Source organism: Mustela lutreola, chromosome 8 (genome assembly GCF_030435805.1).
Source record: "Mustela lutreola isolate mMusLut2 chromosome 8, mMusLut2.pri, whole genome shotgun sequence".
Taxonomy (NCBI): domain Eukaryota; kingdom Metazoa; phylum Chordata; class Mammalia; order Carnivora; family Mustelidae; genus Mustela; species Mustela lutreola.
This window is the reverse complement of record NC_081297.1, coordinates 48,916,614-48,943,277: the sequence shown is the minus strand read 5'-3', so window position 1 is coordinate 48,943,277 and position 26,664 is coordinate 48,916,614. Positions and strand designations below refer to the sequence as shown.

Genomic DNA, 26,664 nt, shown 5'->3' with positions numbered 1-26,664 from the left:
TCGTCCACAGCACCATTTGTTGTTGTTGTTTAAGATAGTATTTATTTATTTGTCAGAGAGAGAGCGAGCACAAGCAGGGGGAGTATCAGGCAGAGGGAGAAGCAGGGAGCTAAGCAGGGAGCTAAGCAGGGAGCTAAGCAGGGAGCTAAGCAGGGAGCCCGACGTGGGACTCAATCCCACGACCCCAGGATCATGACCTGAGCTGAAGGCAGACGTTTAACCAACTGAGCCACCCTGGCGTCCCTACCCACAGCTCTGGTGTCCGTTAGGAACGGAAGCCCAGGATCTCAGTCCAGCTGACCCTGGCCTCCTCAGCCCCTCCGATCTCCACACATTTCCTGTACCTCTCTCCTTACCTGATAGAGGGCATGAAAGCCCCAATGTGTCCTGGCCCAGGGCAAGGTGTCTAAAGACAGGAAACTGCCCCCCCCCGCCCCGCTGCCAACCCAGGGTCTGCCATGGCCATTTGGATTCCAAGAAAGAGCAAACTCCTCTCCAAATGCTGGGGTCTAATGGAGGCTGCAGGAAAACCTCCCTGGTTGGAAAAGCCTGCCCTGTTCCTCCTAGGCCTATCCCAATGCAGGACAGCAGGTGGCAGCACCAACAGGAATTTCAAAATTTAAAACTAAAACTAAAAATCCAAACTGAAAATGTTCTCCTACATTCCTGCACCCATAACATGTACTCCCTCTGCTTCCTTTCAGCCCTTTCATGACTTCAGAGACTATGCCCCTCTCTGCTTCCGCCCTCTGCCTCTCCTTGGTTAGTGAGAGACAAAATACAATGGACCCAGAAGCACGTGCAGAAGGTGTGAGAATCAGAGACACAGCAGGGAGACGGGACAGCGGGCTCTCAGCTTGTCTTTAGGTAGAAGCCCCTCAAGGCTGAAAGGATCTGTGCCTGGCCTGAGTTTTTACCAAAGGACACAAAGTCCTTCTTCATTAATCATGCAGATTAAACGTGCACCCAGAGCCAGGGTCCAGCACCATCTTCAGGATCCACGGCCTCACCCTTCTGATCTTGTCTGGCTTAGAAAGAGCTGCCTGGACACACTTATGACTCTAAACACATTTATTTCATAATTATTAAACTAATTTAATAACATTAAACAAATTTCACTAAACAGAGAAACCATTTTGGTTTTTTTTTTAAGATTTTATTTATTTATTTGTCAAAGAGAGAGGCACAGCGAGAGAGGGAACACAAGCAAGGGGAGTGGGAGAGGGAGACGCAGGCCCCCCGCTGAGCAAGCAGTCCGATGTGGGGCCTCGATTCCAGCACCCAGGGATCATGACCTGAGCTGAAGGCAGATGCTTAAAAGACTGAGCCACCCAGGCGCCCCCAGAGAAACCGTTTTTAAATCACCCACATCCCTCTGCTCTAAGACGGTCACCTTCATTTCCAATTGTTCTCATGGATGTTTTCTATTTCTGTGAACGTGGTGTACTTATAATTCACAGCTTGCTTCCTTTCCCTCCTTCATCCGGTCCTCTCATCTGTCGGGGGCCCACACACAGCACAGATGAGGGTTTTGCTCTTCAGGGGCTCATGTTTGGCCAAGGGAAAGGTGGACAAAGTAGTTGCTTAAAGGACTAGAAATAACTAATTGTCCCAGTTTGCGTGGGGCTGAACCAGTTTTAGTCGTGAAAGTCCTGTGTCCCAGGAAACGGCTCAGTCCCAGGCCAACCAGGACGATTTCTATAGGTCACCCTGTTCGAAACAGTCCTGCAAATTAAGCCAGTTCAGAATTCCATTTCAATTTAATTGATAGATTGGCTTTGTAGTTCTACTTCTTTGCTTTTCTTTTTTTTTTTAATTACTATATTGTGTTTTATCATATTGTATTCAGTGTATTCTATTTATTGTGTAGTATTTCTAGTGGTTGCTTTAAGACAGCTTTTCTCAAACTTATTCCCCTTACAAACTGAGACCCTCAAAGAGCTTTTGTTTATCTGGATATATCTATTCATAGTCACCGTATTAAAAATTAAAACAGTGAACATCTTAAAATATAAGAATTCACAAATACACATCAGGGGATGATCTTACCACACCATATGTGGCCTCTGCTAACTCTGTGGTTCTCTCATGAGAGAAAGAGAAAAAAAATCAAATAATACCTGGGTATTATTGTAAAATTAATTTTGACCTCACTACCCCTCCCCAACCCCCCACTGAAAGGATCTCAGGGACCCCCAGGGCTTGCCAGGACACACGCTTCGAGCCACCACCCTGGAGAGAATTTCTTCTCCCCATCTTAGTTTTCCCATCTCCTTGGAGGAAATACTGAAGAACCCCAGAACTGTAGGGGTCCACCGCTCTCCACCATGCTGTGGTTTTCATGTATGTACATCTACCTATGTTATAAGCCCCACAATCCCTAGTTACAATGTTTGCTTAGAACAGGTATGCCTTTTTTATGTAAAATGAAAAGCCAAATTTTCTATTTAGCTACAAACTTACCATATAAGTCTCTTCACTGCTCCCTGCAGCTCTGTCGTCCACCCCGGGCTCCTTGCCTCCCAGCCCGGACACTCCCTTTAGCATTTCTCATCATGCAGGTCAGCAAAGTCTCCCAGTTTTCTCTGATCTGAGAATAGTTTTATTTCATCTTCATTCTGGAAGAATATTTTCACTGGAAAAACAATTCTGAGTTGACGATTTCGTTTCCTCCAGAATTTTTAAAGACGTTGCACTGTCTTCCAGTCTGCCCTGTTTGGGATTAGAAAACAGTGACATCGAGAATGTTTTCTCTGTGTGCAGTGTGCCCTTTTCCTCTGGGCGCTTTCAAGATTTTCTCTTTACTTTTGGTTTGTAGCACTTTGACTGTGATTGGCTGGGATGTGCTTTTGTTGTTGTGACTGTGGCTGTTGTAGTTGTGGTTGTGGCTGTTTTTCCATTCTGCTTTGAGTTTACCGAGCTTCCTGAACCTAAAAATGTTTGTTTTTCACCAAAGGTGGGAAATTTCCAGCATATTTCTTTGAATATTTTTTCTGCCTCATTCTCTCTCTCCTCTCCTTCTGAAAATCAAGAACACTTGTATTAGAGGGTTTGGGTTTAGTGTGTGTGTGTGTGTGTTGTCCCACAGATCCCTGAGTTTCTGCTCATCTTTAAAATTTTTTCCTTCTGGGGGCACCTGGGTGGCTCAGTGGGTTAAAGTCTCTGCCTTCAGCTTAGCCATGATCCCAGGGTCCTGGGATGGAGCCCGGAATAGGGCTCTCTGCTCAGCAGGAAGCCTGCTTCCCTTCCTCTCTGCCTGCCTCTCTGCCTATTTGTGATCTCTATCAAATAAATAAATAATCTTTAAAAAATAATAATAATAAAATAAAACAGAAATGCCTGGGTGGCTCAGTTGGTTAAGCAGCTGCCTTCAGCTCAGGTCATGATCCCAGCGTCCTAGGTTGGAGTCCTACATCCGCCTCCTTGCTCGCAAGGAGCCTGCTTCTCCCTCTGCATCTGCCTGCTACTCTCTCTGCCTGTGCTCGTTCTCACTCTCTCTGTCTCTCTCTCTCATTCTGACAAGTAAATAAAATATATTTTTTTAAAAACTAGGAATAATAAAATAAAATAATTTTTGTTTCCTTCTGATCTTCAGATTCGATAATTTCTATTTATCTATCTGCAAGTTCATGGACTCTTTCTTCCGCCATCTCCATGCTTCTATTAAGCACCTCCAGAGATCTTTTTTAAATTTCATGTAGTGCATCTTTGAATTCTAAAATTTACATTTGGTTCTTTTTAAACGTTTTTATTTCTCTGCTTATGTTTCCTTTTTCCTTTAACATGGGCATATTCTTCCTTGCGTCTTTGCATGCCAAATCCTTGTGCACAGATTCCAACATCCAGGTCATCTCGGGGGACATCTCTGTTGTCTTTTCTCTTGAGTGTGGTTTGCATTTCCTGTTTCTTCATATCTGGAGTAATTTTGGACTGTATCCTGGACACAACTGGAGGTACATTATAAAGATGATGGACTCTGTGTTCTTCCTCCAAAAAGTATTGATTTTTTTTTTCAAGTAGGTAGTTAGCTTGGCTTAACTCAAACTGCAGACTAGCTTGAGAAAGCAGTAGTTCAAAAACTTTTTAAAGATTTTATTTTTTTTATTATTTGGAAGCGAGAGACCACACAAGCTGGGGGGAGGAGCAGAGGGAGAGGGAAAAGTAGACCCCCTGCTGAGCAGGGAGCCCAGACCAGGATGGGGGTTCCATTCCAGGACCTTGAGATCATGACCTGAGCTGAAGGCAGATGCTTAACAACTGAGCCACCCAGGCAGACCTCATGATAATAATATTAAGAAGAGTGTTAGCTCTTTGCAGACACGCTCCTCTCCCCAAGGCTCCAGAGCCCAGGTCATCAACTCCTGGCATTCTTCCTATGTCCCCACTCCCAGATGTGGACAAGGGTACCATTCAACACAGAGCCAGCCCTGAGGAGCCCTGTATCTGCGTTGATGTCATAATTGCGTGGGTAGCCACTTCTGCTTTTCCTGCCAGGCGACAAACTACAGAGGCCACCCAGCTACTCAGCCCCAGCCCCACACCGGCCTGTGACAACCAGCTGCACAGAGAGCCACCAGCCTCCTACTCTACCCCAAGTCCCTGGAGTCTTTGTCCCCTGACCCACAACACTCACTGCAGCCATGTCACCTATGTGGGACGAGGGCAGGCCTTCATATTCGAAGTGTTAGATTCTTCTGAACAGTGTCCATGCCAGGCTCCAGGCTGCTCAAGACACCAGAAGCTGTATGGCCATGCCTCTTCCCACCCAGCCTCCACCCAGCTCTTGAACTCCACTAGGAGAGATTGTCCAGGTGCCCCCAGAACTTGCCTAGTTTTAAAACTGAAGGGTCCACATCCCAGGCAAGCTCTCAGTCTCAGGCAAGTCAGAACAGTTGGTCACCCGGTCTGCCTTGGAGTTCTCTTTTAAGACCTTTCTCCTCCTGTCCTCCAGAGCATCTCTATGAAAGTCTTCTAAGAAGTGCTAACCTCCAGAATGGGCCCGTCTTAGAAGGGAGAACAAGCTGAGGAGCAGAGTCTGATGCTGCCCATTATAGACTATCACGGAGGAGGGAAGGAGGCTCTAAAGGGAAGCGAGGGATGAAGCCCCAGCTCCGACTGGAGCCTTACCTGGTTTCTTCCCACCAGATGGCTCACAGACGGGGACCGTTGTTCAGCCCTGTGGATGTGTCTCCCGTCTCCCAGATGCTCCATGTGACCCTAAGAGTTATTACATAAGAGGGCAAGTTTCAGTGCTCCCAGGAAAGGGGAGAAACCCCGGCCGGGGCGGGGGGGGGGGGGGTGGGGGGGGGGGCTGGTTCTCAAAAGATGGATGAGGCAGATCATTCCCAGGTGTGGTAGGTGTAGGTGTATGAAGGCGGGCAGACTTGATAACAGGCCTGCACCTGGGAAATTGTGTCTGTTTTGACCCTCTCTCTCTTGCCATCCCCTGACAGCCATGAAGCATAGCTCTCCCAAACCTTTTCAGCCTGGAAAAAACAAAGTTCCAGAACATACCCGGTTTGGGTCTGTACTTGGCACATTTGTGAGGAGTCATAGTACAAGATGCAAAACGGAAGAAACAATGGAATCTTCTGTGAAAGATGTCTGTGTGTGAGCATGCGTGTGCGCACGTGTGTGTGTGTGTGTGTGTGTGTGTGTGTGTGTGTGTCTAGAATGTAGGACCAAATGCAGTATAAGAATTTCCATACAGCCCACATACATGGAACACCTGGTACATAGTAACATTCAAGAACTATTGGTCGAATAAATGAATGTGTCTACATATGCATGTTTCGGGGTCTGAATGGTAAGTTCTTCTTAGACCTGGGACAAAAAGGAGTTGAGACAGTTTCCAACCCATATGAGGAATTCCCTCTAGAACAATCCAACTTCAAAATGAATGCTTTCACTGAGCAATCTGTGGGGGAAAGTTCTCAGCTTCAAAACCCCCACTCTCTGATGATGACAGTTTTCGACAAGACGGTCTACACTGCTGCGGAGAGGCAGAGTGAAGCACAATACTACTCCACCACAGTGGTTTTCCTCACACCAAACATACTGAAAATCTCTTGCACAATCATTTTTTTTTTTTCCTGTTTTGAGGACTCCTCCTGCCCTTCCTCCAGCCTCTCTGGCAGGGTAAAAGCAGGAGGGTTATTTGGGGGATATTCCCAGTCTCTTTCTCGTGATGAGTTCTTAGGGGTTGGTAGACAGATGGGTGGCTGGGTGGCTGAGTTGGTTAAGTGACTGCCTTTGGCTTAGATCATGATCTTGGAGTCCCGGAATCAAGTCCCCATCAGCTCCCTCTGCTTCTCACTCTGACCTCCTCCCTCTCATACTCTCTCTCAAATAAGTAAATAAAATCTTTAAAAATAAGGAGAAAGAGTTTAGTAGTCAGACCTGAGAACTTTGGGACAAAGCCATCCCCTCCCATCTATCATACCTGAATACCTGAAGATGATATTTTTTTAAGTATTAAAGCGAAGGGAGGCTCTGATTTCGGTGGAGAGGTGGGGAGCAGAGGTATGTTGGTGAGCACGTATCCTCCGTGTGATTTCAGAGGGGTATCGTGTTGCCCACGAAAGCATGCTAACTGATGTAGCGGGCACAGAGTTTCCAGAAAGGGCTCTGGGCACTCAGGGCTCAGACTGGGATAGTGGTCACAGTGACAAGTGACAGTGAGTGGGGCTGGGTTCAGGGAGGTCTCATGCAGCAGGGTCACCATATTGAAGAAGTTGCAAAGCATCTTGCCCACTGATGACCAGACAGCTTATTGTCTAAACCAGGACTCTTGTGAAAGGGAAGGAGGACATTAGTAATAATTACACCAGGACAACTAGCGTGAACTGGGACTCTTCCAACCAAACTAAGACACATGCTTTTCCAATAGATGACCCTATAGAGTGTTCTGGAGGTTTGGGTACAGTTAGGCCACCAAAGCTACAAAGAGAGGAGGGGTTAGTGTCCTCATGGGTAAAGCACTAGCAACCTTATTAGGGCCATCAGACCTCCTCAGGGAGAATTTCTTTGAATAGAGTGAATCAGGGTGGGTGAAAATAAATGCAAAAGTAGCCAGTGTTTTCAGGGCTGATGGGTGGTCAGGTGGGCGTGTGATGGAGAAGCCATAGTGAAGCATGATCAAAAGAATATGACAAAGAACATTAGAGACAAAGAACACAATACTCAGCCCCTAAGACTTGTGATCCAGTGTCTGGTTCAGTGCCGCTTCCTCCAAGGGCAGATCCCTGGGGGCTCATGCCAGGGTCTCTCTTGTTCCTGGGCAGGCCCTGTAGGTCCTAGCTTTTCGCCTGCAGGGGGCAGTAGAAGGCTTTCTCTTCTGGGGCTCCTCTTGCTCCTCCCTCTGCTACCATCCGCACCAAGTGGCCCAACCTGGACTCCTAGGGGCCCTCATGCTTTCCTCCACATGCCAGGCAGACCACAGTCAGCCATCTCACAGGCTCTGACATCCAATGAGCAGGCAGGACCTGAGACAGCAGCTGTACCTCAAGATCGCCAAGTCAAGGCAGGGTGGAGGAGGGCAGGGCAGGAACCAAGGAGGAGTCCACGGAGGTGAATTCTACTCCCTCTCACCAGAGCCTTCCTCTCACCACTATGAGGCAGTGGATGTCCTGGGGCTTCCACGTGCCATCACTCCTCACCCCAGAGTACCCAGTCTGGAAAGGAAAGGCGTGGATAGAGACAACCACAGTCTGGAGAGTGATTAATAGAGAACTGGGAGTATAAAGAAATAGAGTCTTTGAAATAGAGAACTTTTTAAAAAATGAGCAAGTGGCAGGACCCCCACCGAACTTTCCTTCAGCTTCTTCAAGTTGAGTCTCGGTGTAGGTGGGTAAGAGGCATCTTTCTTTCTTTCTTTCTTTCTTTCTTTCTTTCTTTCTTTCTTTCTTATTTTTAAGATTTTATTTATTTATTTGACAGAGAGATACCACAAGTAGCAGAGTGGCAGGCAGAAGGATAGGAGAAGCAGGCTCCCCGCTGAGCAGAAGCCTGATGCGGGACTCAATCCCAAGACCTTGAGATCACAACCTGAGCTGAAAGCAGCTGCTTAACCAACTGATCCACCCAGGCACCCCTGAGGTCTTCTTGATCTCAAAGATATCCACCCTCAACTGGGGTAAAAAACTGTCTCCAATATTTTAGCTATTCCTGAGCCAGATGGCAAGGCTGTCTATACTAGAGATTTTGTAAACGTCATGCTGGGAATTACTATATTCTTCTGCCTCGTTCCAGAGCCTTCTCCAGCCACAACCCCGTTGCCTGGCCCTTGCTCTGGAATAAATGCACCTGTCTCCCAATCATAGATGAAAACCAGAATGTGTCTCATTTTCCATTTGTTAACTTTCTCTTTTGCACATTTTAAGCTTCTCAGTCCTGCCTTCCCCCCCACCCCAAATGCCCTAAAGTGAAATTCTGGTGCTCGGTTTTAAAAAGCAAGCCCCCTAAATGCTCACCAGATAAATCTTAGCAAGACGAGAACATATTCCCTCTTCTCCTAGAGTTGCAGAAAATCAGACACGATTCTGCTTCATAGAGTTGATGCTGATAAAGTGGTAAATCAAGAACATTCAGTCCCACTGGTGTGAAAATATGTAATCCTGTTCTGCGTTATATTTATATCATCTTTAGAAGTGTAATTTGCACAAAGGAATCTTCTAAGCCACGCAGACATCCGAGAAGGTGGCTATATGAACGATACAATGTAATTTATAAACCTTGAAAGTCTGCAACCCCAGCTGGCCATTGATTACTTATTTGTCTGAAAACAGTATTTCATTTATTTATTTTTTCTATAGAGAGAGTGCAAAAGCAGGGGGAGGGGCAGAGGGAGAGAGAGACTCCCAAGCAGTCTCCATGCCCAGCATGGAGGTGGAGATGGGGCTCCATTTTACGACCATGAGATCATGATCTGAGCTGAAACCAAGAGCCGGATACTTAACTGACTGAGCCACCCAGGCACCCCTGAAAATGATATTTAAATTAACCTCTTTGATTTGGAAGAGGCATAGAGAGTTAGGAGATTCTTGTTTGTTTGTTAGACCAGAAGAATTCCTTTGGGACTGCCTTGTCCTTTCAAGCATAAAAGTAAAATCTCATTCTTCTGTTTGTCTTTTTCAAAGAGTTTAAGAGTGTGGTAATTTGAATGAACAGGGGGAATCCTTGCCCTGTGATCTACCAGAAAAGCTGGGAATCAGTCCAGTGGGAAGAGCTAGAAAAGGAAGAGGGGAAGCAGCATAACTCCAAGTAAAGTGAACTTGAGGGGACTTGGAATATGTGGCCCATAACAGCCCTACCCCAAGGGTGATGGAGGACAGATGTCCTGATCATGATATTTGGGGTCACCATCTCTACTGTACCCCTATTACTCGAGAGCCAATAAAAAATCTCAATTCCAGGGGCGCCTGAGTGGCTCAGTCAGTTTAGCATGTGTCTTGGGCTCAAGTCATGATCTCAGGGTCCTGGGATCCAGTCCTGCATCCGGCTCCCTGCTCAGAGGAGAGCCTGCTTCTCCCTCTCCCTCTGCGGCTCCCCCGCTTGTGTCCTTTCACTCCTTCTTCCTCTCTTCGTCAAATAAATAAATAAAATCTTTTTTAAAAAACATTCTCAAGTTCAGTAGGAAGCTGCCTTCTCAAGCCAGAGGGTCTCCAGGAAGATGGGATGACACGAGGCTCAGAGGAGAGGAAGCTGTCGGAGCTAAAGCTTCAATCCAGGAGGAGGAGGAAAGCAGCGGGGGTGAGGGACAAATAAAGGAAGAAGTCACAGAAGGAGGAGAACATATGACCAGGGACTGAGCAGTGTGGGGGCCCAGAGGAGAGGTTACTTCTGGAATGTGGGTGAGAGGGATTGCCCACCAAGCTCTCTCTGGGACTAAGGATGGAGGCAGGATGCTCTGGGACTGAATGGAACCCAGAGATATGCTTCAGAAGGAGCCTGGTCACGTGGGTGACCCAGGGAGAGCATGGAAGGAGCTGTTTATTGCCATTACAGGATTATACAATATTATGGGAGTATACCATTTTTAGTAGTTTGTATCTTTAGATTTTTCTCGCTCTGTTACTAGATAGCTGTGCTACAAGCCTACGTGTTTTGTTGCCTGTGTGGGGTAGAGGAGGTATCCTGCAGAAGAAGGGGAAGCAGGAAAAGTTGGGTCCCAGAGAAGGGTAGCAGAGGAGTACTTAGCAAAGTGATAGAGGCACCAGAAGAAGGGGTGTTTGAGGGTCAGTGTGAGAGGGCAAGGGAAGAAGCCAACTAAGAGACTTTATACCCATATGGTCAAGACTCAACCATGCGTGTTTCGAGGTCACGTCCATGGACTAGGCACCGTGTTAGGCATCCATGGTGGCGAGCCAAGGAGCCATAGTCCCGGTCTTAATGGAGCCTGCTAGCTGGCCTGGAGTGTCTCTAAGGGTTTCCGGAGAGCCTCTTAAACGAAGAGTAGACCAAGAGCTCTGGAGTGGCTGAGGAGCCCTTCTCAGCACACGGCAGCCTTCGCAATGAGCAGAACCAGGAGACAGCCATTCCACAAAGACATCACGTGCTATAACTCTGAGCCCCGGATGTGCGCAAAACTTCTAGATGGAGCTGGAGTCCACGACAGGACGTGACCCTGGGCCAGCTAACAAGGATTCGCCCTGCATGTGCCTGCCTTTCCCCCCCACCCCCTTCCATTTCACATCGCTGCCCGGGGTTGGGGGTGCTGCTCAGAGCTGGTGTCCCAGGTCAGAGGGAGTGCGTGTCCTCAGGGAGCAGGCTGTTGCTCACTTTCCACATACCTGCCTCCTTTGAGGACAGAACCCTGTGCCTCCACAAGGGCTTTGCAACCCTTAGCAAGCTATGGGTGAGTGTCTCTCCTGGGGGAACAATGAGAGCGGGCTCTGTCCCCTGCCGTGGCCTCTAGTATATGTCTAAAGAAGTTTGAGTCTGGAACTGACAGGGGCTGTGGGCAGGATTCAAAGACTACCTAAGCAAATGCCCTCACCCATGCTGAGAGAGGAAGAGGGAGCAGCTCAAGGTCACGGATCACAAACTTCAATTTCTACAAGACGCAGTCCCCTAACATCAATGAATGGTAAGGTCATGGAGGGAAAGGTATGGCCCATTAAGGTGAAAGCCTTTACGCAGAGAGACCCACCCCTACCATGTGATACATGCATGAGGGAAAAATCAGCTGTGAACTGTACAAAACAGTCATGACTTGGTGCCTTCCCTTCCCCCTGGTATTTTCTGAGGGCAAATGGGGTTGGGGAGGTGTTTTTCCTCTAAATTGTGGCGGGCAAACTATTCCTGAATCAGACAGCAGGTGGCGCTCAACCCAGAGAATTAGGAAAAGGGAACTGGACAATTACTTAACTCATTTCCAGTAACTTCTCCCTCCTCCCCCAGCAGGTCCTTCCCCAGCCCCACCTCCTGTTCCCTGGCGTGGGCCACGTCCTCTTGCTGGTCCCAGATGTCCAATTCCAGATGCCTGGTCTCGGAGTGGGGAAATGACCACTGGAGAAGCCCCCACTCCACAAGCTGCCCGGGCAAGATGTGAGTGTGCCCACGGAACGCCCTGGAGGAGAGGACAATGGCGGGAGAGGGGAAGGTGGGACCCAGGAACCTGCGTACCCGCGCACTCACCCGCACCACATGCGTGCGGGGACACACACACACACACACACACACACACACACACACACGGAACCAGTCCCTGCAAGGGGAACTGGAAAGTTGCCTGTAGCCACCAGCAGCCTTCCCTGGAGTTGGTCAGACTCCCTGGTCCAAGCCAGGAGAACGACCGCATTTAAATTCCCCTCCCTCCCACCACCACGGCTCCCCCAGGTCCCAGAGTGGGAATGGGACTTGCCGAAGCAGAAAGCAGCCCCCTGCTTTGATCGAGACTGTCCAGGGACATGAGCAATGGTGGGAAACTCACAGTCCACGCTCCAGCTGGCTAGGAGGCTGCAGGAATTGGGGTGAGGGACCCTAAGGGAGGAGCCTGCAGGTGCCCAGGCCTCAAGGGCAGAGACCATAGCTGCGAATGCCTTTGCAGGGCCTCTCTATTTCCCAGCTTCACCTGCCCCTGCCCCTCATATTTCCACAGGCCTCAGGCCATATGCGTGTGGCCATAGCTCACTCTCACCCCCTCACAGGTGGTGGCTACTCCTCTGGGAAGTCCTCCAGGCTTGCCCCACGCAGGGCTCCGTGCTCTTGGCCCAGCAGCTACCCCAGCAGCTGACATCGCCCGGGTATCCAGAGCCCTATCTCAGAGGCCAAGAGAGCACCACTGACATCGAGGCTCCAGAGGGCTTTGCCGTGAGGCTTGTGTTCCAGGACTTCGACCTGGAGCCATCCCAGGACTGTGAGCAGGACTCTGTCACAGTGAGCTTCGGTGGGGGTTCTGAAGGGACTCGGGTGGGAGCCTCCTGGCCTGGAGCCCGGAGGCAGGGGGATGTGGCTGTGCCCTGAATGGCAAAGGATGGATGAAAAGCCTAAATCAGGGCCACAGGCGGCTTAGCTGGGAGGCTGGGGTCTCAGCCAGGCCGCTGCCTTACACCAGCAGCACTGCCTGCGCCCAGGCAGCCATCTGGGTTCCATAGAGCAAGACAGAGGGCGGCGGGGCAGTCTCTGCCTTTGGAAGTCATTCGGAGGGACACACACACATACTGCAAAACCCTGGTGTCAAAGAGCAAGGACTCATACATCAGTCAGTAAAGATCCACTAAGTGTCTGTGGAGTGCAGGCTCTGTCTGATCAGGAAGCTGGGCCTAAGTAATAGCGAAAGCTTAGGTGACCGTTCAAGTTGCAGGATAGGGACCCTTTAAAAACAGCACTTTGCATTCTCTTTTGTGTTAAATTTCCTTCATAGCAAAATAAACCATGCACAGAGTTCTTGGGGAAAAATGAGTATACAACAAGGCTTATGATGAAAACAGCAGTCTCCAGCCTTCTCTCCAGCCCCAGTGCCTTTACCAGTGGCAGCGCCTGCGAAGCCCGGAGCTGCTCCACCTGGCACTTGCTTCTATGTATATAAATAACTGCTTATTGTGTTACTTTTTGCATCTGATCACTTAATTTCCAACTCTAGAAGATGAGGACTCTCTTTACCTCTCTTAGACCTTCAGTGCACTTCCCCACCCCATCCCCCTAAGCTAGCCTTATTAGCATTTTTTGTTATTTATATTTTCATGACTTTAAAATACTCCCTTCTTTTTTTTTTTAAGATTTTTTTTATTGTTTATTTATTTGACAGACAGAGATCACAAGTAGACAGGCAGGCAGAGAGAGGGGGTGAAGCAGGCTCCCTGCTGAGCAGAGACCCTGATGCGGGGCTCGATTCCAGGACCCCGAGATCATGACCAGAGCTGAAGGCAGAGGCTTAACTCACTGAGCCACCCAAGCGCCCTGAAAATACTCCCTTCTGAGCACATGGTGTACAGTAATTATATGTCCTTCTTTCTCTGGCTTTTGGGTCTCCCGGGAGTCAGTAATCACATGGAGTTTTTTGGATTTTCTGTTTTTGTTTTGATTTTTAGTTTGCTTAGTTCTGTCTGTAACTAAGCTCCCCAGACTCTTAGCCAGAGAGTAAATCTCCTCTCGATGGAATCAACAACAGATCTCAATCGCTTGGTCCTGCTTTGTATTGGTGACATCCCACCTGAAGATCTTGTGATGATTTATCTCCTCAGTCTGAGTTCCTTGCTCTCCAGAGCCTCATGCGTTCTGGAAGTCCCCTCCTCCCTCCTTCTGGGCATTTCCTGTACCTGCCCTGTGCTGTACCGAACCCCGTACCATTCTCTTTCCCAGTTTAGGCCCTCATTTTGGAGGAATACATTCCCCTCCAGAAAGAGCGTGAGGGAGTAAATTGTAAAGGATCTCACAGTCCTGAGTGCCTTGGTTCGACCATCACAGTTGGTAGATAGTGAATTTGGGACGCAGTCTGGGTTACAAGCCATTTTCTCTCAGAATTTTGATGAGATGGTCTGCTTGCTCTAGTGTTGTTAAGCCTGGTACACATATGATTCCTGGTCCTTTGTTTTTTTCTCTTTAGAACTTTTGGGACGTTTTTCTTATTGTCAGTATTCTAAGTTCCCATTGTGATGTGCCTTGACGCGAGTCTTTTTGTCCTCATTGTATACAGGGGGTTTTTTGTAATCTAGAGACTTTTTTAAAGATTTTATTTATTATTTGAGAGAGAGAGAGAGAAAGCATGGGGGCAGGGGTGGACTGAAGGCAGATAATTCACCCACTGAGCCACCCAGGCATCCCCAGTCTAGAGACTTTTTAATTTGACAGAGAGAAATCAGAAGTAGGCAGAGAGGCAGAGAGAGAGAGAGGAGGAAGCAGGCTCCCTGCCAAGCAGAGAGCCCGATACAGGACTCGATCCCAGGACCCTGAGATCATGACCCGAGCCGAAGGCAGCGGCTTAACCCACTGAGCCACCCAGGATCCCTAGAGACTTTTTAAATCTAGTCCTCAACTCTGGGAATGTACTTTTATTTATTTATTTTTTTTTTAGGCTTCTGAGCCTATGTCTATTTATTTTTATCTTAATTTTTTATTTTATTTTACTGAAGTGTAGTTGACATACTATGTTCCCTTAGTTTCAGTTGTGCAACATATTGAAAACACAATTCTATACATTGCTCAGTGCTTACCCCGATGAGTGTAGTCACCATCTGTCACCATACAATGCTATTATAATATTATTGATTATATTACTTGTGCTGTTCTTTTCTTCCCCTCACTTACTCATTTTTTTAAGTTTTTATTTAAATTCAGGTTAGGGGCGCCTGGGTGGCTCAGTGGGTTAAGCCTCTGCCTTCATCTCAGGGTCCTGGGATGGAGCCCCACATGGGGCTCTCTGCTCAGTAGGGAGCCTGCTTCCCTCTCTCTCTCTCTCTCTGCCTGCTATTCTGCCTACTTGTGATCTCTGTCAAATAAATAAATAAAATCTTTAAAATAAATAAACTCAGGTTAGCTAAGAGACAGTGGTATTAGTTTCAGGTGTGATTCAACACTTCCATACAACCCCTATTTCACGCATTTCCCCCACCCACCGCTCTTGTATTATTTTCTAAACAAGTTCCAGATGTCTGCTTTATTTTTTCTTTCTATAGAAAGAGAAAGTAAATTTAGCTGTTGTAAATTCCGACTGATTCTCCAGTTTTATTACTCCATTCTGTTCTGTTTGCCATCTCTTTTGTTCCACTTTCTGGGAGGTTTCCTCATTTTAAATACCAACTTTTTTTTTTTTTAAGATTTTATTTATTTATTTGACAGAGATCACGAGTAGGCAGAGAGGCAGGCAGAGAGAGAGGAGGAAGCAGGCTCCCTGCCCAGCAGAGAGCCCGATGCGGGGCTGGATCCCAGGACCCTGAGATCATGACCCGAGCCGAAGGCAGAGGCTTTAACCCACTGAGCCACCCAGGCGCCCCTAAATACCAACTTTTTTAAAGATTTTATTCATTTATTTGAGAGAGAGCACAAACAGGGATGGAGGGGAGGGACAGAGGCAGAGGGAGGAGCAGGCTCCCCACTGAGCAGGGAGCCCATCATGGGGCTCCATCCCAGGATCCCAGGATCATGACCTAAGCTGGAGGTAGCCTCTTAACTGAGCCACCTATGCACCCCTTAAATATGAACTTTTTATTAAATTTATTCTGCTCGGGGCGCCTGGGTGGCTCAGTGGGTTAAAGCCTCTGTCTTCGGCTCAGGTCATGGTCCTAGTGTCCTGGGATAGAGCCCCGCATTGGGCTCTCTGCTCGGCGGGGAGCCTGCTTCCTCCACTCTCTGCCTGCCTCTCTGCCTGCTTGTGATCTCTGTCTGTCAAGTAAATAAATAAAATCTTTTAAAAAAAATTTTTTTTTCTGCTAATGTATTTTTCATGTCTAAAAAGCTCATTCTTATCTTCTCAAGGTACCTTCATATAGAATAGAGTTCTTGTTTCGTGAAGCCAATAGCCTTCCCTGTACAGGATTATTTTTAAATGTATCTTTTGTTCCTTGTATTATCTCTTCTTCATCCAGGTTCCCTTTTATTGTTCACTTGTTTCGATCTCTGCTTATCGCGTTAGAAACTTCCCTACAATGTCTGAGAATCCTTGGTTGTCCATTGTCATATTTAAGAGTGAAACACCAGGGTGCCTGGGTGGCTCAGTAGGTTAAGCCTCTGCCTTTGGCTCTGCTCATGATCCCAGGGTCCTGGGATCGAGCCCCACATCAGGCTCTCTACTCAGTGGGGAGCCTGCTTCCTCCTCTCTTTATCTCTGCCTGCCTCTCTGCCTACTTGTGATCTCTGTCTGTCAAATAAATAAAATCTTTAAAAAAAAAAAAAAAAAGTGGAACACTCAGCTGGCCCTGGATGCTGTGTGTGAGTATTTAAAATTTGTGAAGAGACAGGTTTGACAACAGAATTCTCAACAAGGTAACCTATTATTTGTGCTGTAGGGGGACCTCCCAAACACTAGCTTGCTGAAGTATTTTCTTCAGCAACAGCCCATCTCTGATCAGAATCCTCTGGGCTCCGGCTCAGGGTGGCCAACATTCTGGCCAGCAAGCAGAGGAAGGAATCCCATTATTTGATACGTAGACTTTTACCGAAGCCCTCTGTTTTCCACACTGGTCTTCATCTCCCCTGTCGAGTGTGCCAGGGGACCCCAAGTCCCGTGTGTCTGGCTCACACTCGGGTCTTATGCTGGAATGAGTGGGATGCACAGGGTGGGCAAAGGGACTTAGAGTTCTGAGCCCCCCACATCGGCATTCCATCAGTCCTTCTTTCATCCTCATCCTTGGGGCTGCCTCGTTACCCCAGCTTCTGAAACTTTCCCAGGTTCTGTGGTGAGAGCCTGCTCGCTTTATGTTGGCTTCCACCTTCAAAGACCCGTTGCTGTTTGTGCATCTACGTCCCGTCTCAAAAACATTGACATCCCTCCTCTGCTGTCACGCACTCTCACTTTCTTGCCCTGGGTCACGTCCCTTTGCTGTCGTGTTGGTGGGATTTGAGATGGGAAAGGAGATAAATGCATGTGTTTACTGCTTCAGATTTTACTGGAAGTTGGGACTGTATTTAATTCAGCCCGTGTCTGTTGAGCACCTGCCGTGACCCCTGCTCTTCTCAGTCGTGGACAGTTTCCATCTTAGCCCTACACTGCCCAGTCACAGAGGGAGTTCAAGCTCAGGAAGAGGATTCTTCCCTCCTCTCCGCTTCCAGAGCAAATCGCCCAGACTGCGAATGCAGAACTTAAGAACCTGGAGCCCAATCCAGTTCTTGCTTGTCTGTGTGCTCCGCCGGCCTGCGGGCCACTCAGTAGCAGATCTGTGTGTTCTTCATGTCTGTACCGCCAGCACCGAGCACAGTGTCTCACACATAGAACATAATCAATACCCGGTGAATGAACGAACGAATGAAATCCAAGCTTCTGTACTACTTTGCTAGTTAGACTCCCAAGTCGTTTTTAGTCAACAACTCACAGGGAAGGGTATGAAGAAAACTGGAGCATTTAACAACCAAGTCTGTCCATGAAGGACAGTTTCCCAGGGGAACATGCTTCTCCCCCAAGAGGTAGGTCTCTTAAATAGGGACATTAGATGTGGGGATGTCCTAAGGAAAGAAAAGTATTGGGACGTGCCTAAGCCAGACATTCCAGGTAATGGAAAACTTTTCTTTGTGCCAGCTTCCCTCCGGTTACTATGATCACGGAGACAGACATGAGCTGGAGGGACCCTTAAAGGAATTTGAGATCTGGGGAGAACGAGAGAACAAAGAGGGTATGTAGGTCAATATGAAGGTCAGAAATCAGGTGCACTGACCAGTGAGCTGTGTGCCCAGAGAAGAGATGCGGCGTGAAGCATGGGCCATGGAACTCCTTCCAAAGAGCCCTTGCCCGGGTTGGGGAATCCACATAAAAGGATTTGAGCAGGGGTGAGGCAATCAGAAGGAACAGAAGTGGAGACAACCAGCTTCAAGGATATACTGAAGCAACATAGCCAGGGAACACACACTGTGTACATTTTGTCTATAGATTTCACAGCGTGGGGGACTTCCCTTACAGTTTCTGGGGTAAGAGGAGGAACATTCCAAAAGAAGAAGAACTGGAAAGGCTAGGAACCCAAGGGGGCTCAGTCTTGGTGTAGTCTTACTGCTTCACGGACATTGGCCACTGGACATTATTCGGACAAGTGGAAGGCGATGGGGGTGGCGGAGGTGAGAAGGGAAGGACTTAGGTCGGCGTATTTGTCAGTTCAAGGCTGTGATCCTCTAGATACCATTCGGAGCATCAGAGGGTCAGCAGTAAGCAAAATATATGTGGTTCATGTCTTCTTAGAATCTATAATCCAGCAGACTGCTTGGAGAAACCCTGGAGTTCCCAAGGAGCTTCTTGAAAGTAGGTAACCAGGGTGAGCTTTATGAGATACTTATGGTAGGCTAAAGAAATAGGCTAGGTATCTGGTCATGGATAAAAGAAATCTGGGGACCAGTAAGGGGACAAGATGCAACTTGAGGAAAGCTCCCCAAGGAACAGCTTCTGAACCCCAGAGGTGTGCAGACCTTCTAGAACATGTGACCCTGTGGTACACGTTCACCCCCACACCTGCCTGCCCACTCTCCCTTTTCAGATCACAGCCAGCGGGATGGATCCAAGCCGGTTCTGTGGGCAGCAGGGTGCCCCGCTGGGCAGCCCTCCTGGTCAGATGGAGTTTGTATCCCCAGGAAACCGATTACGGCTGACTTTCCGGGCCCCCGCCTCCTCTCAGGACAGGACCACTGACCTCCACAAGGGCTTCCTAGCCCTCTACCAAGCTGCGAGTGAGTGTCCCTCATGGGTGTGTAGCCTCTGCCGGGGGCCATGGCCCCTGGGGTCCTAAAGGGACACATGGAAGTTTGAGTGGCTCCTCCCCACTCAGCTGTGCCCCCGCTGCTGAGCAGCCCAATTAAAGGGGTAACCGTGGCTCAGCAGTTGTTTCCATGCGGATTCTAGGCCGAATGCTTTCAGATCATCCCCTCTTTCAAGAGAAGCCAAAAGTCCAGATTTTTTTTTAATAATTTTTTATTTTTTATAAACATATAATATATTTTTATCCCCCGGGGTACAGGTATGTGAATCACCAGGTTTACACACTTCACAGCACTCACCATAGCACATACCCTCCTATGTGCTGCCCCCCTTCCCCCAACCCCCCTCCCCCCAGCAACCCTCAGTTTGTTTTGTGAGATTAAGAGTCACTTATGGTTTGTCTCCCTCCCAATCCCATCTTGTTTCATTGATTCTTCTCCTACCCCCTTAACCCCCCCTGTTGCATCTCTACTTCCTCATATCAGGGAGATCATATGATAGTTGTCTTTCTCTGCTTGACTTATTTCACTAAGCATGATACCCTCTAGTTCCATCCACGTCATCGCAAATGGCAAGATTTCATTTCTTTTGATGGCTGCATAGTATTCCATTGTGTATATATACCACATCTTCTTTATCCATTCAGCTGTTGATGGACATCTAGGTTCTTTCCATAGTTTGGCTATTATAAATATTGCTGCTATAAACATTCGGGTGCACGTGCCCCTTCGGATCACTACGTTTGTATCTTTAGGGTAAATACCCAGTGGTGCAATTGCTGGGTCATAGGGTAGTTCTATTTTCAACATTTTGAGGAACCTCCATGCTGTTTTCCAGAGTGGTTGGACCAGCTTGCATTCCCACCAACAGTGTAGGAGGGTTCCCCTTTCTCCACATCCTCGCCAGCATCTGTCATTTCCTGACTTGTTAATTTTAGCCATTCTGCCAAAAGTCCAGATTTTTAAGTGAAGTTCTGGATTTTCAAATGGGAACTCAGATTTTTTTTTTTTTTTTACAAAATAATGCATGTACATGATAAATTTTTAAAAATAATAATATCATATGGTAATAGAGTAAGAAGTAAGTCTTCCTCTCATCTCTGGCCCTTAGTCCCTGGCTACCCTGTCCAGAAACAACTCTGTTGCCCATTTCCTGGGTACATTTTCAAAGACACTCTGTGCCATTCAAATAGACACACTGTTGAGCGGTGGGGAAGGAGGGGCATGCATAATATTCACAATGTCTTAAATCTAGCATTTTTCACTCAATAATATGTCTTTCTTTTAAAGATTTTATTTATTTGAGAGAAAGAGCAAGTGAGAGAGAGAGAGAGAGAGCACAAGCAGGGAGAGGGGATAGAGAGAGAGGGAGAGGAAGAAGCAAATTCCGTGCTGAGCAGGGAGCCCAAGTCAGGACTCCAGCCCAGGACTGTGGGATCAGGACCTGAGCCAAAGACAACACTTAACTGACTGAGCCACTCAGGCGTCCCTCAGTAATATGTCTTAATGAGCATCCCATATTCATGTGGTTAGGAGTGCCCAATTCTTTTTAAGGACCCTATAGTATTCTTTTGATTGATGCGCATACTGTATTTAACCAGTCCTCCATTGATACTGGGCTGCCACAAGCCAGTCCTGCCATGGGTAGCCCTGCATATACATCTTTGAGCCTGTGTATGAGGCTAAATTCTTAGAAATGGGGGTGCCTGGGTGGCTCAGTCACTAAGCTTCTTCCTTCGGCTCAGGTCATGATCCCAGGGTCCTGCTAGGTGGGAAGCCTGCTTCTCCCTCTCCACTCCCCCTGCTTGTATTCCCTCTCTTGCTATCCCTCTCTCTGTCAAATAAATAAAAATCTTTAAAAAATGAATAAATAAATTCTTAGAAATGGAAATGTTAGGTGAAAAATCATTTGCAATTTAAGTTTGGGCATGGCTACATTTCCTCCCAAAGAGGTTTCACTAACATGTACTGGCTAGCCATGTATGAAAATGCCCGTTTCCCCATTTTCCCCATACCCTATTTATCACAATTGTTCTCCTTTTTTTTTTTTTTAAATCATTTTTTATCATTGATGATCTGATCAGTGAAAACTAATTCACGTGTTCTAAATGAAAAACTGTGCAAGTCTCTAAATATGGCCCCCCGCCAGAATCAGTCCCTGGGCTGCCAGTTCGGGGTCCTCCTGACAACTGGTTTCCTACAGGAGTGAACCACAGTCTGCCCATCAGCGCACGGGAGGACAACCCCTCCCAGATCCAGAACCACTGCCGGGAGCCCTATTATCAGGCAGTGCCAGCAGGTGAGTCCCTGCCAGCTTGGGAAACTGGCTCGTAGTTGCCTCACTCCCACCAAGAAGCCAAAGGCGCTCTGGGCACCTAGCACCCCCACCTCCCAATTCTGAACCTGTTTCTCTGCCTCCCCTCATTTCACTCCTCAGGAACACTCACCTGCACACCCCAGTTCCCCTGGAAGAAGGCACAAGATAGAGAGGAGCTTCCTCACTGTGTACCTGGTGAGTCATGACCTCCAGTGCCAACCCTGTGGCCCCTTTCTACAGAAACCTCAGCTGTACCTGGGGCCCGTGGGAGAGGGACACAGAGGGTTAAAGGACACGTGTCTCTTCTCTCTTAAGGTAGAGAGGGAGAGATGAAGGCAGAAGGTGGAGAAGAAGAAGGGGACCAAGAAGGCCCAGAAAAGGAGAGGCAAAAGTCTTGTCCCTTATTCAGAATCAAGAGATAACAGAGAGTACAAACATAGATGAAGTCCGTTAGAGGGGACCGTAAGGGGGAAGGGGGTCAGAACAGTAGAAAGAAGAGAAACCCGTCTCTTGGTACGGTCTGCTTTAAGGATACGCAGACAAGCTCTCTGTCCCCAAAATACCTCCCTACCTACATGCCACAGTGCAAGGAAATTCGCCATGCTCTTAAGACTTTTTATTAAGATAGAAGTTATGTAATGTAAAATTCACCATCTTAACCACCTTGAAGTGTACCCTGTGGTGATTTTTAGTATATTCACAAGGTTGTGCCAAATTACCACTAATTCCAGAACAGTCCCATCACCCCAAAAAGAAGCCCAGCACCTCCGACTCTCCCCTCCCCTCCCCCCCCCCCCCCCCCCGGCAACCACTAACCTACTTTCTGTCTCTGTGGATTTGCCTCTTCTGATCATTTTCTATAAAGGGAATCAGGCAGCACGTGGCCTTTTGTGTCTGGCTTCTTTCGTTCAGCCTGTTTTCAAGGCTCACCCATGTTGTAGCACGTGTCAGTGTTTCATTCCTTTCCACAGATGTACCTTAATCCATCCTCTTGTTCATGCATTCATCCGTTAAAGGACATTCGGGCTGCTTCTACTTTTTGCCTTTTAGGGATAAGGCCGCTATGACCATTCATGTACGAGTTTCCATGTGGACATGTTTTCTGTTCTCCTGGGTGTGTCCCCGCAAGTGGAATTACTAGGTCTCCTTACACCTGCTGGCTTAACTTTTTGGGTACTTGCCAGGCTGGTGCTTCATCCTTTTACATTCCCCCCAGCAAGATACAAGTGTTCAAGTTAACTGTTTTTGAAATCTTTTTTTTTTTTTTTTTTTTTTTTGTCAAAGATCACCTTTCTAACTTGATCTGAATGAACTTCTCAGATCTCGCTCCTGACCGTCAGAAAGCTCTCCGGCCAGGCTGGTGCAGTTTCAGGGAGTGGGCTGGGGAGCAGGTGATGGTGGGAGAGGTCCACGATGGAGGAAGGACACAGACAAACTGCTTGCTGCATGATTTTGCTGGGGATGGCCCCACCAGAGTCTGAAGAAGTGGCCTTCAAATGTCTGAGGGATGGGGGACACAGGGGAAGGGGACCAAGAGCACACTTCTCAGTGATGTGTCGGCCTGTCTGATCACTGTATTGTGTACTTAAAACTAACATAAGCTGTGTGTTAATGACGCTGGAATTAAAAAAAAATGACGCTGGAATTAATTTTTTTTAATCCTATTGCTAAGGTAAAATAAGAGAGATTCTTTTTTAAAAAAGAAAGTGTCCAGGAAGCAGGGAGGAGAGCGCTTCTCGGAAGCAGGTCTGTAACAAGTGCTCCTTGATGCAGCTGCTGATGTCACCTATACGTGTCTCTTCTCTCCCAGTCTGTGGCCGGCCCGTCACCCCCATCGCCAAGAACCAGGAGGCCCTGGGTTCCTCCAAAGCCAAGCCAGGCAACTTCCCCTGGCAAGCTTTCACCAACATCTACGGCCGCGGGGGCGGGGCCCTGCTGGGCGACAGGTGGATCCTCACTGCGGCCCACACCATCTATCCCAAGGACGGCATCTTCGTCGGGAGGAACCGGAGCGTGGACGTGTTCCTGGGCCACACGAGCATCGACGAGATGCTGCGGCTGGGGAGCCACCCCGTGCGCCGCGTGGTGGTGCACCCGGACTACCAGCCGCAGGAGTCCCACAACTTTGACGGCGACATTGCGCTCCTGGAGCTGCAACGGAGCGTGCCACTGGGCCCCGGCCTGCTCCCGGTCTGCCTGCCGGAGCGCGAGGCCCTCTACCGCAGTGGTGTGTGGGGCTTGGTCAGCGGGTTCGGTGTGGACAGGGGCTGGTTAACCACCGAGCTGAAATACACAAGCCTGCCCGTGGCCCCACGGGCCGCCTGCCGGGCCTGGCTCCGAGAGAGGCAGAGGTCTGAGCTGTTTTCAGCCAACATGTTCTGTGCAGGGGACGAGATGAGGCAGCAGAGTGTCTGCCAGGGGGACAGCGGTGGCGTCTTTGTGGTGTGGGATGAGCGTGCCCATCGCTGGGTGGCCACGGGCATCGTCTCCTGGGGCGTGGGCTGTGGCAAGGGCTATGGCTTCTACACCAAAGTGCTCAACTACCTGGACTGGATCAAGGCAGTGATGGACGGGAAGGACTGAGCCAGGGGGCGCTTGAGCAGGGACACTCAGCTGGGGACTGCCCCTGTCCCCCAGGAGAGGGTGAGGAGGGAGGACCAGCTCAGAGATGGGGATGGGAGCAGGGAATCCCTATTCTAGTGACTGCTGCCCTGTCCCGGCTGGGAGAGAACTCCTCCTCCTTCCCAGTGCCTCCTCCTTCTCCTCCTCTACCTTCCTTCCAGGGAAGCACTGGACACCTCAGCCAGTTTCCTTTTAAACTTCATCTCCTGCAGATATGGCTTCTTCTGTGCTCTCCTGGGAGACCGTCACCTTCCCATTACCCAGTTCAAATGGGGTATGGGTGATGTGGTTTTAACTGCTTTCAGTTCTGAGACATTCCCAAGCCCCTCTAGTTGGCCTCCACACTTTCAAGCTATTGGTTTCACCACCACCAAATCTCCTAGCTGCAATTCTAGTAAATAGCCCATTTTGCCTTCCGTGTTCTCCGTACCAGACGCTTCCCGGGTTATTTCATTGAATCCTCACAGCAAGTTTGCCATGGAGGTGTTATTACTTACATTTCACAAATGAGGAAACTGAAGCCCAGGGACATAAAGTGTCTTTCCCAAAACCCACAGCTGGGACAGAACTGCCAAGGCCATGTGCTTACTAGGACACTGCAGTACTTTGCAATTGTCCTCAAGACCTACTGTGCTTCCCCCTTCCTAATCCCCACATCCTCACAGGTCCTCCCTGGGAATTCCTGCTTCAGTGAAGATGGCAACACCTGGCTCACACTTTCCTGGCCCCATCCCCTAGACCCCAAGCTGAGCCCAGCACTGGGCTGGATGGTGGGGCTGACACCCCCAGCACTGCTGGACACCCGGGTCTGGGCTCCACCTGAGAAGACCAGCTCTATAACACTTAATAAGGTCTTGAGGTGATTTACCGTGAAAGACATAAGTCAAATACGATTGTTCAAATGGAAATAGAAAACTAATACCATAAAACAGAAGAGAGCAAATTTGGTAGCATTGAAGGTCCAGTCAGCTACCTGGTTAACGGTTAAGTTGATCTTTGAAAAACAACAGGATTTAAAATTATACATACATGCATTTTACTTTGATTTTTCTAAACCATTTTTAAACCTAAGTATAAAAGACTATTAAAAACACCCAAAGGGCCGCCTGGGTGGCTCAGTCAGTTAAGTGTCTGACTTCTGGTTTGGGCTTAGGTCGTGATCTCAGGGATGTGGGATTGAACCCCCTCTAGGGCTCTGCGATCAGTGTGGAGTCGGCCTGGGATTCTCTCTCCCTCTGCTCCTCCACTTGTGTTTGCTCTCTCTTTTTCTCTCTCTCTCTAAAATAAAATAAATAAATCTTGGGGGACCTGGATGTTTTGGTAGGTTAAGCATCTGCCTTCAGCTCTGGTCATGATTCTGGCATCCTGGGATTGAGCCCTGAGTCGAGCTCCCTCCTTGTTGGGGAACCTGCTTCTCCTCCTCCCTCTGCCTGCTGCTCCCCCTGCTTGTACTCTCTCTCTCTGTGTCAAATAAATAAATAATGAATAAATAAAATCTTTTCAATGAAGTTGTTTTAGGTGGTATAATTTTGGCTGTTTTTTCCCCTATTCTTCTGTAGTTGCTAAAGTTTGCTAAATTTTATTTAATGAGCATGTGTTCATTTTATTTTGTTTTTATTATCGAAAAAATGATGTTTCTCCCTGCCAAGGAAAAAAGTATATAACAAATGGCTCTATATGGATCTAGATGTCTAGATCTATCCACATAAGGTTACCTACCATTACTTTAAGAGAGAAACATTTTTCCCCAGAACCAAAACCTGAGAGGAATAAATGGTAAAGTAGAAAATGTCTTTGATACTGGTCTTTAAACCAGTGCAGGAGTAATCTTCATATGGCTCTTTCTTCTTTCTGTCCTTGGTGTAAGTCAAGGGTATATACAACAAATGTGCAAGTAAATGTTCCTTTGAGTGGCCAGGCAGAGGGGAGGCAGGGCTGGGACCGAGCTGACGAAGCCCAGGTTTGTCACTTGCAGCCTTGTCGTATCGTACGAGGACAGAATTCAGAATCCCTGTGATTGACAGGAGAACTCCAGCTAAGAGTTACCTTGTTGGACCACCTGCTCCTTACCTGTGATCTCTGCCATTCTGCCCCCACTATGAGCCCAAGACACGCATGCACACATACAGTGCTGTCAAAATGCTAATATGCAATTTTCTAGACAAGATTCCCCTTCTTGGGATGCCTGGGTGACTCAGTTGGTTAATCGTCTGCCTTCAGCTCAAGTCATGACCCCGGGGTTCTGGGATCAAGTCCCATATCAGGCTCCTTGCTCAGCGGGGAGCCTGCTTCTCCCTCTACCTGCCACTCCCCAGGCTTGTGAGTTCTCTCTCTCTCTCTGACAAATAAACAGAACCTTTAAAAAAAAAATCCTTTTTTCTCATCTTCTTAACAAGTTCTTATCCTTCTCCGTCGTTTTTTCTTTTCTGACCTGCCAAGGTCATGGGTCATGTCAGGAATTATGTCCTGGATCAGCCCTGCCATCAGATTCCTTCCTCAGCTCGGACATACAGGCCTGCTGGAGGGACGCGCCACACCTTGGTTGACGTGGTATCTTTTTTTTTTTTTTTTTTTTAAATTGCAGTTTCCCCTCGACCATTCTTTTTTTTTTTTTTAAGACTTTATTTATTTATTTGACAGAGAGATCACAGTAGGAGAGAGGAAGGGAAGAGATCACAGAGAGAAAGGGAAGCAGGCCCCCCCGCTGAGCAGAGAGCCCGATGTGGGACTCGATCCCAGGACCCTGAGATCATGACCTGAGCCGAAGGCAGCGGCTTAACCCACTGAACCACCCAGGCGCCCGGTTGACATGGTATCTTACTGCACCTGCTCTCTCCCCACATTCAGAGCAGACTTGGTCACTGCCTCATGGTGAACCGCCCCACCTTTGTGAG

The 26,664-nt window shown here is 48.2% G+C and overlaps 1 protein-coding gene and 1 long non-coding RNA gene across 4 annotated transcripts; one reads left to right on the top strand and one right to left on the bottom strand.

Annotated features, from left to right (window-relative positions):
* Positions 1 to 1,161: 1,161 nt before the first annotated feature.
* On the bottom strand, positions 1,162 to 12,231 carry LOC131838484 (uncharacterized). The gene is made up of 5 exons (XR_009356609.1): positions 12,140 to 12,231; positions 11,422 to 11,569; positions 5,128 to 5,217; positions 2,464 to 2,712; positions 1,162 to 1,725 (listed from the first exon to the last, which is right to left on the bottom strand). It is a non-coding gene; the product is annotated as an uncharacterized LOC131838484 (long non-coding RNA).
* C1RL (complement C1r subcomponent like) lies at positions 11,416 to 25,278 on the top strand. 3 transcript variants are annotated; one of them, XM_059184690.1, is made up of 6 exons: positions 11,416 to 11,547; positions 12,150 to 12,378; positions 18,615 to 18,804; positions 21,035 to 21,130; positions 21,269 to 21,343; positions 22,959 to 25,278. In XM_059184690.1, the coding sequence occupies exons 1-6, from the start codon at positions 11,465 to 11,467 to the stop codon at positions 23,729 to 23,731; spliced, it is 1,446 nt and encodes a 481-aa protein (XP_059040673.1). In that variant the 5' UTR covers positions 11,416 to 11,464; the 3' UTR covers positions 23,732 to 25,278. The 3 variants fall into 3 exon arrangements, with proteins under 3 accessions (XP_059040673.1, XP_059040674.1, XP_059040675.1); XM_059184691.1 differs by lacking the exon at positions 18,615 to 18,804 and having other exon boundaries at positions 12,150 to 12,388; XM_059184692.1 differs by lacking the exons at positions 18,615 to 18,804; positions 21,035 to 21,130 and having other exon boundaries at positions 12,150 to 12,388.
* Positions 25,279 to 26,664: the final 1,386 nt, after the last annotated feature.

Excerpts from the sequence above, each read along its gene's own strand:
- C1RL (XM_059184690.1), top strand. The coding sequence starts at position 11,465 with ATGTCCAATTCCAGATGCCTGGTCTCGGAGTGGGGAAATGACCACTGG. Across the intron at positions 12,379-18,614 it reads GTGAGCAGGACTCTGTCACA|ATCACAGCCAGCGGGATGGA; the intron begins GTGAGCTTCGGT and ends CTCCCTTTTCAG. Across the intron at positions 18,805-21,034 it reads AGCCCTCTACCAAGCTGCGA|GAGTGAACCACAGTCTGCCC; the intron begins GTGAGTGTCCCT and ends GGTTTCCTACAG.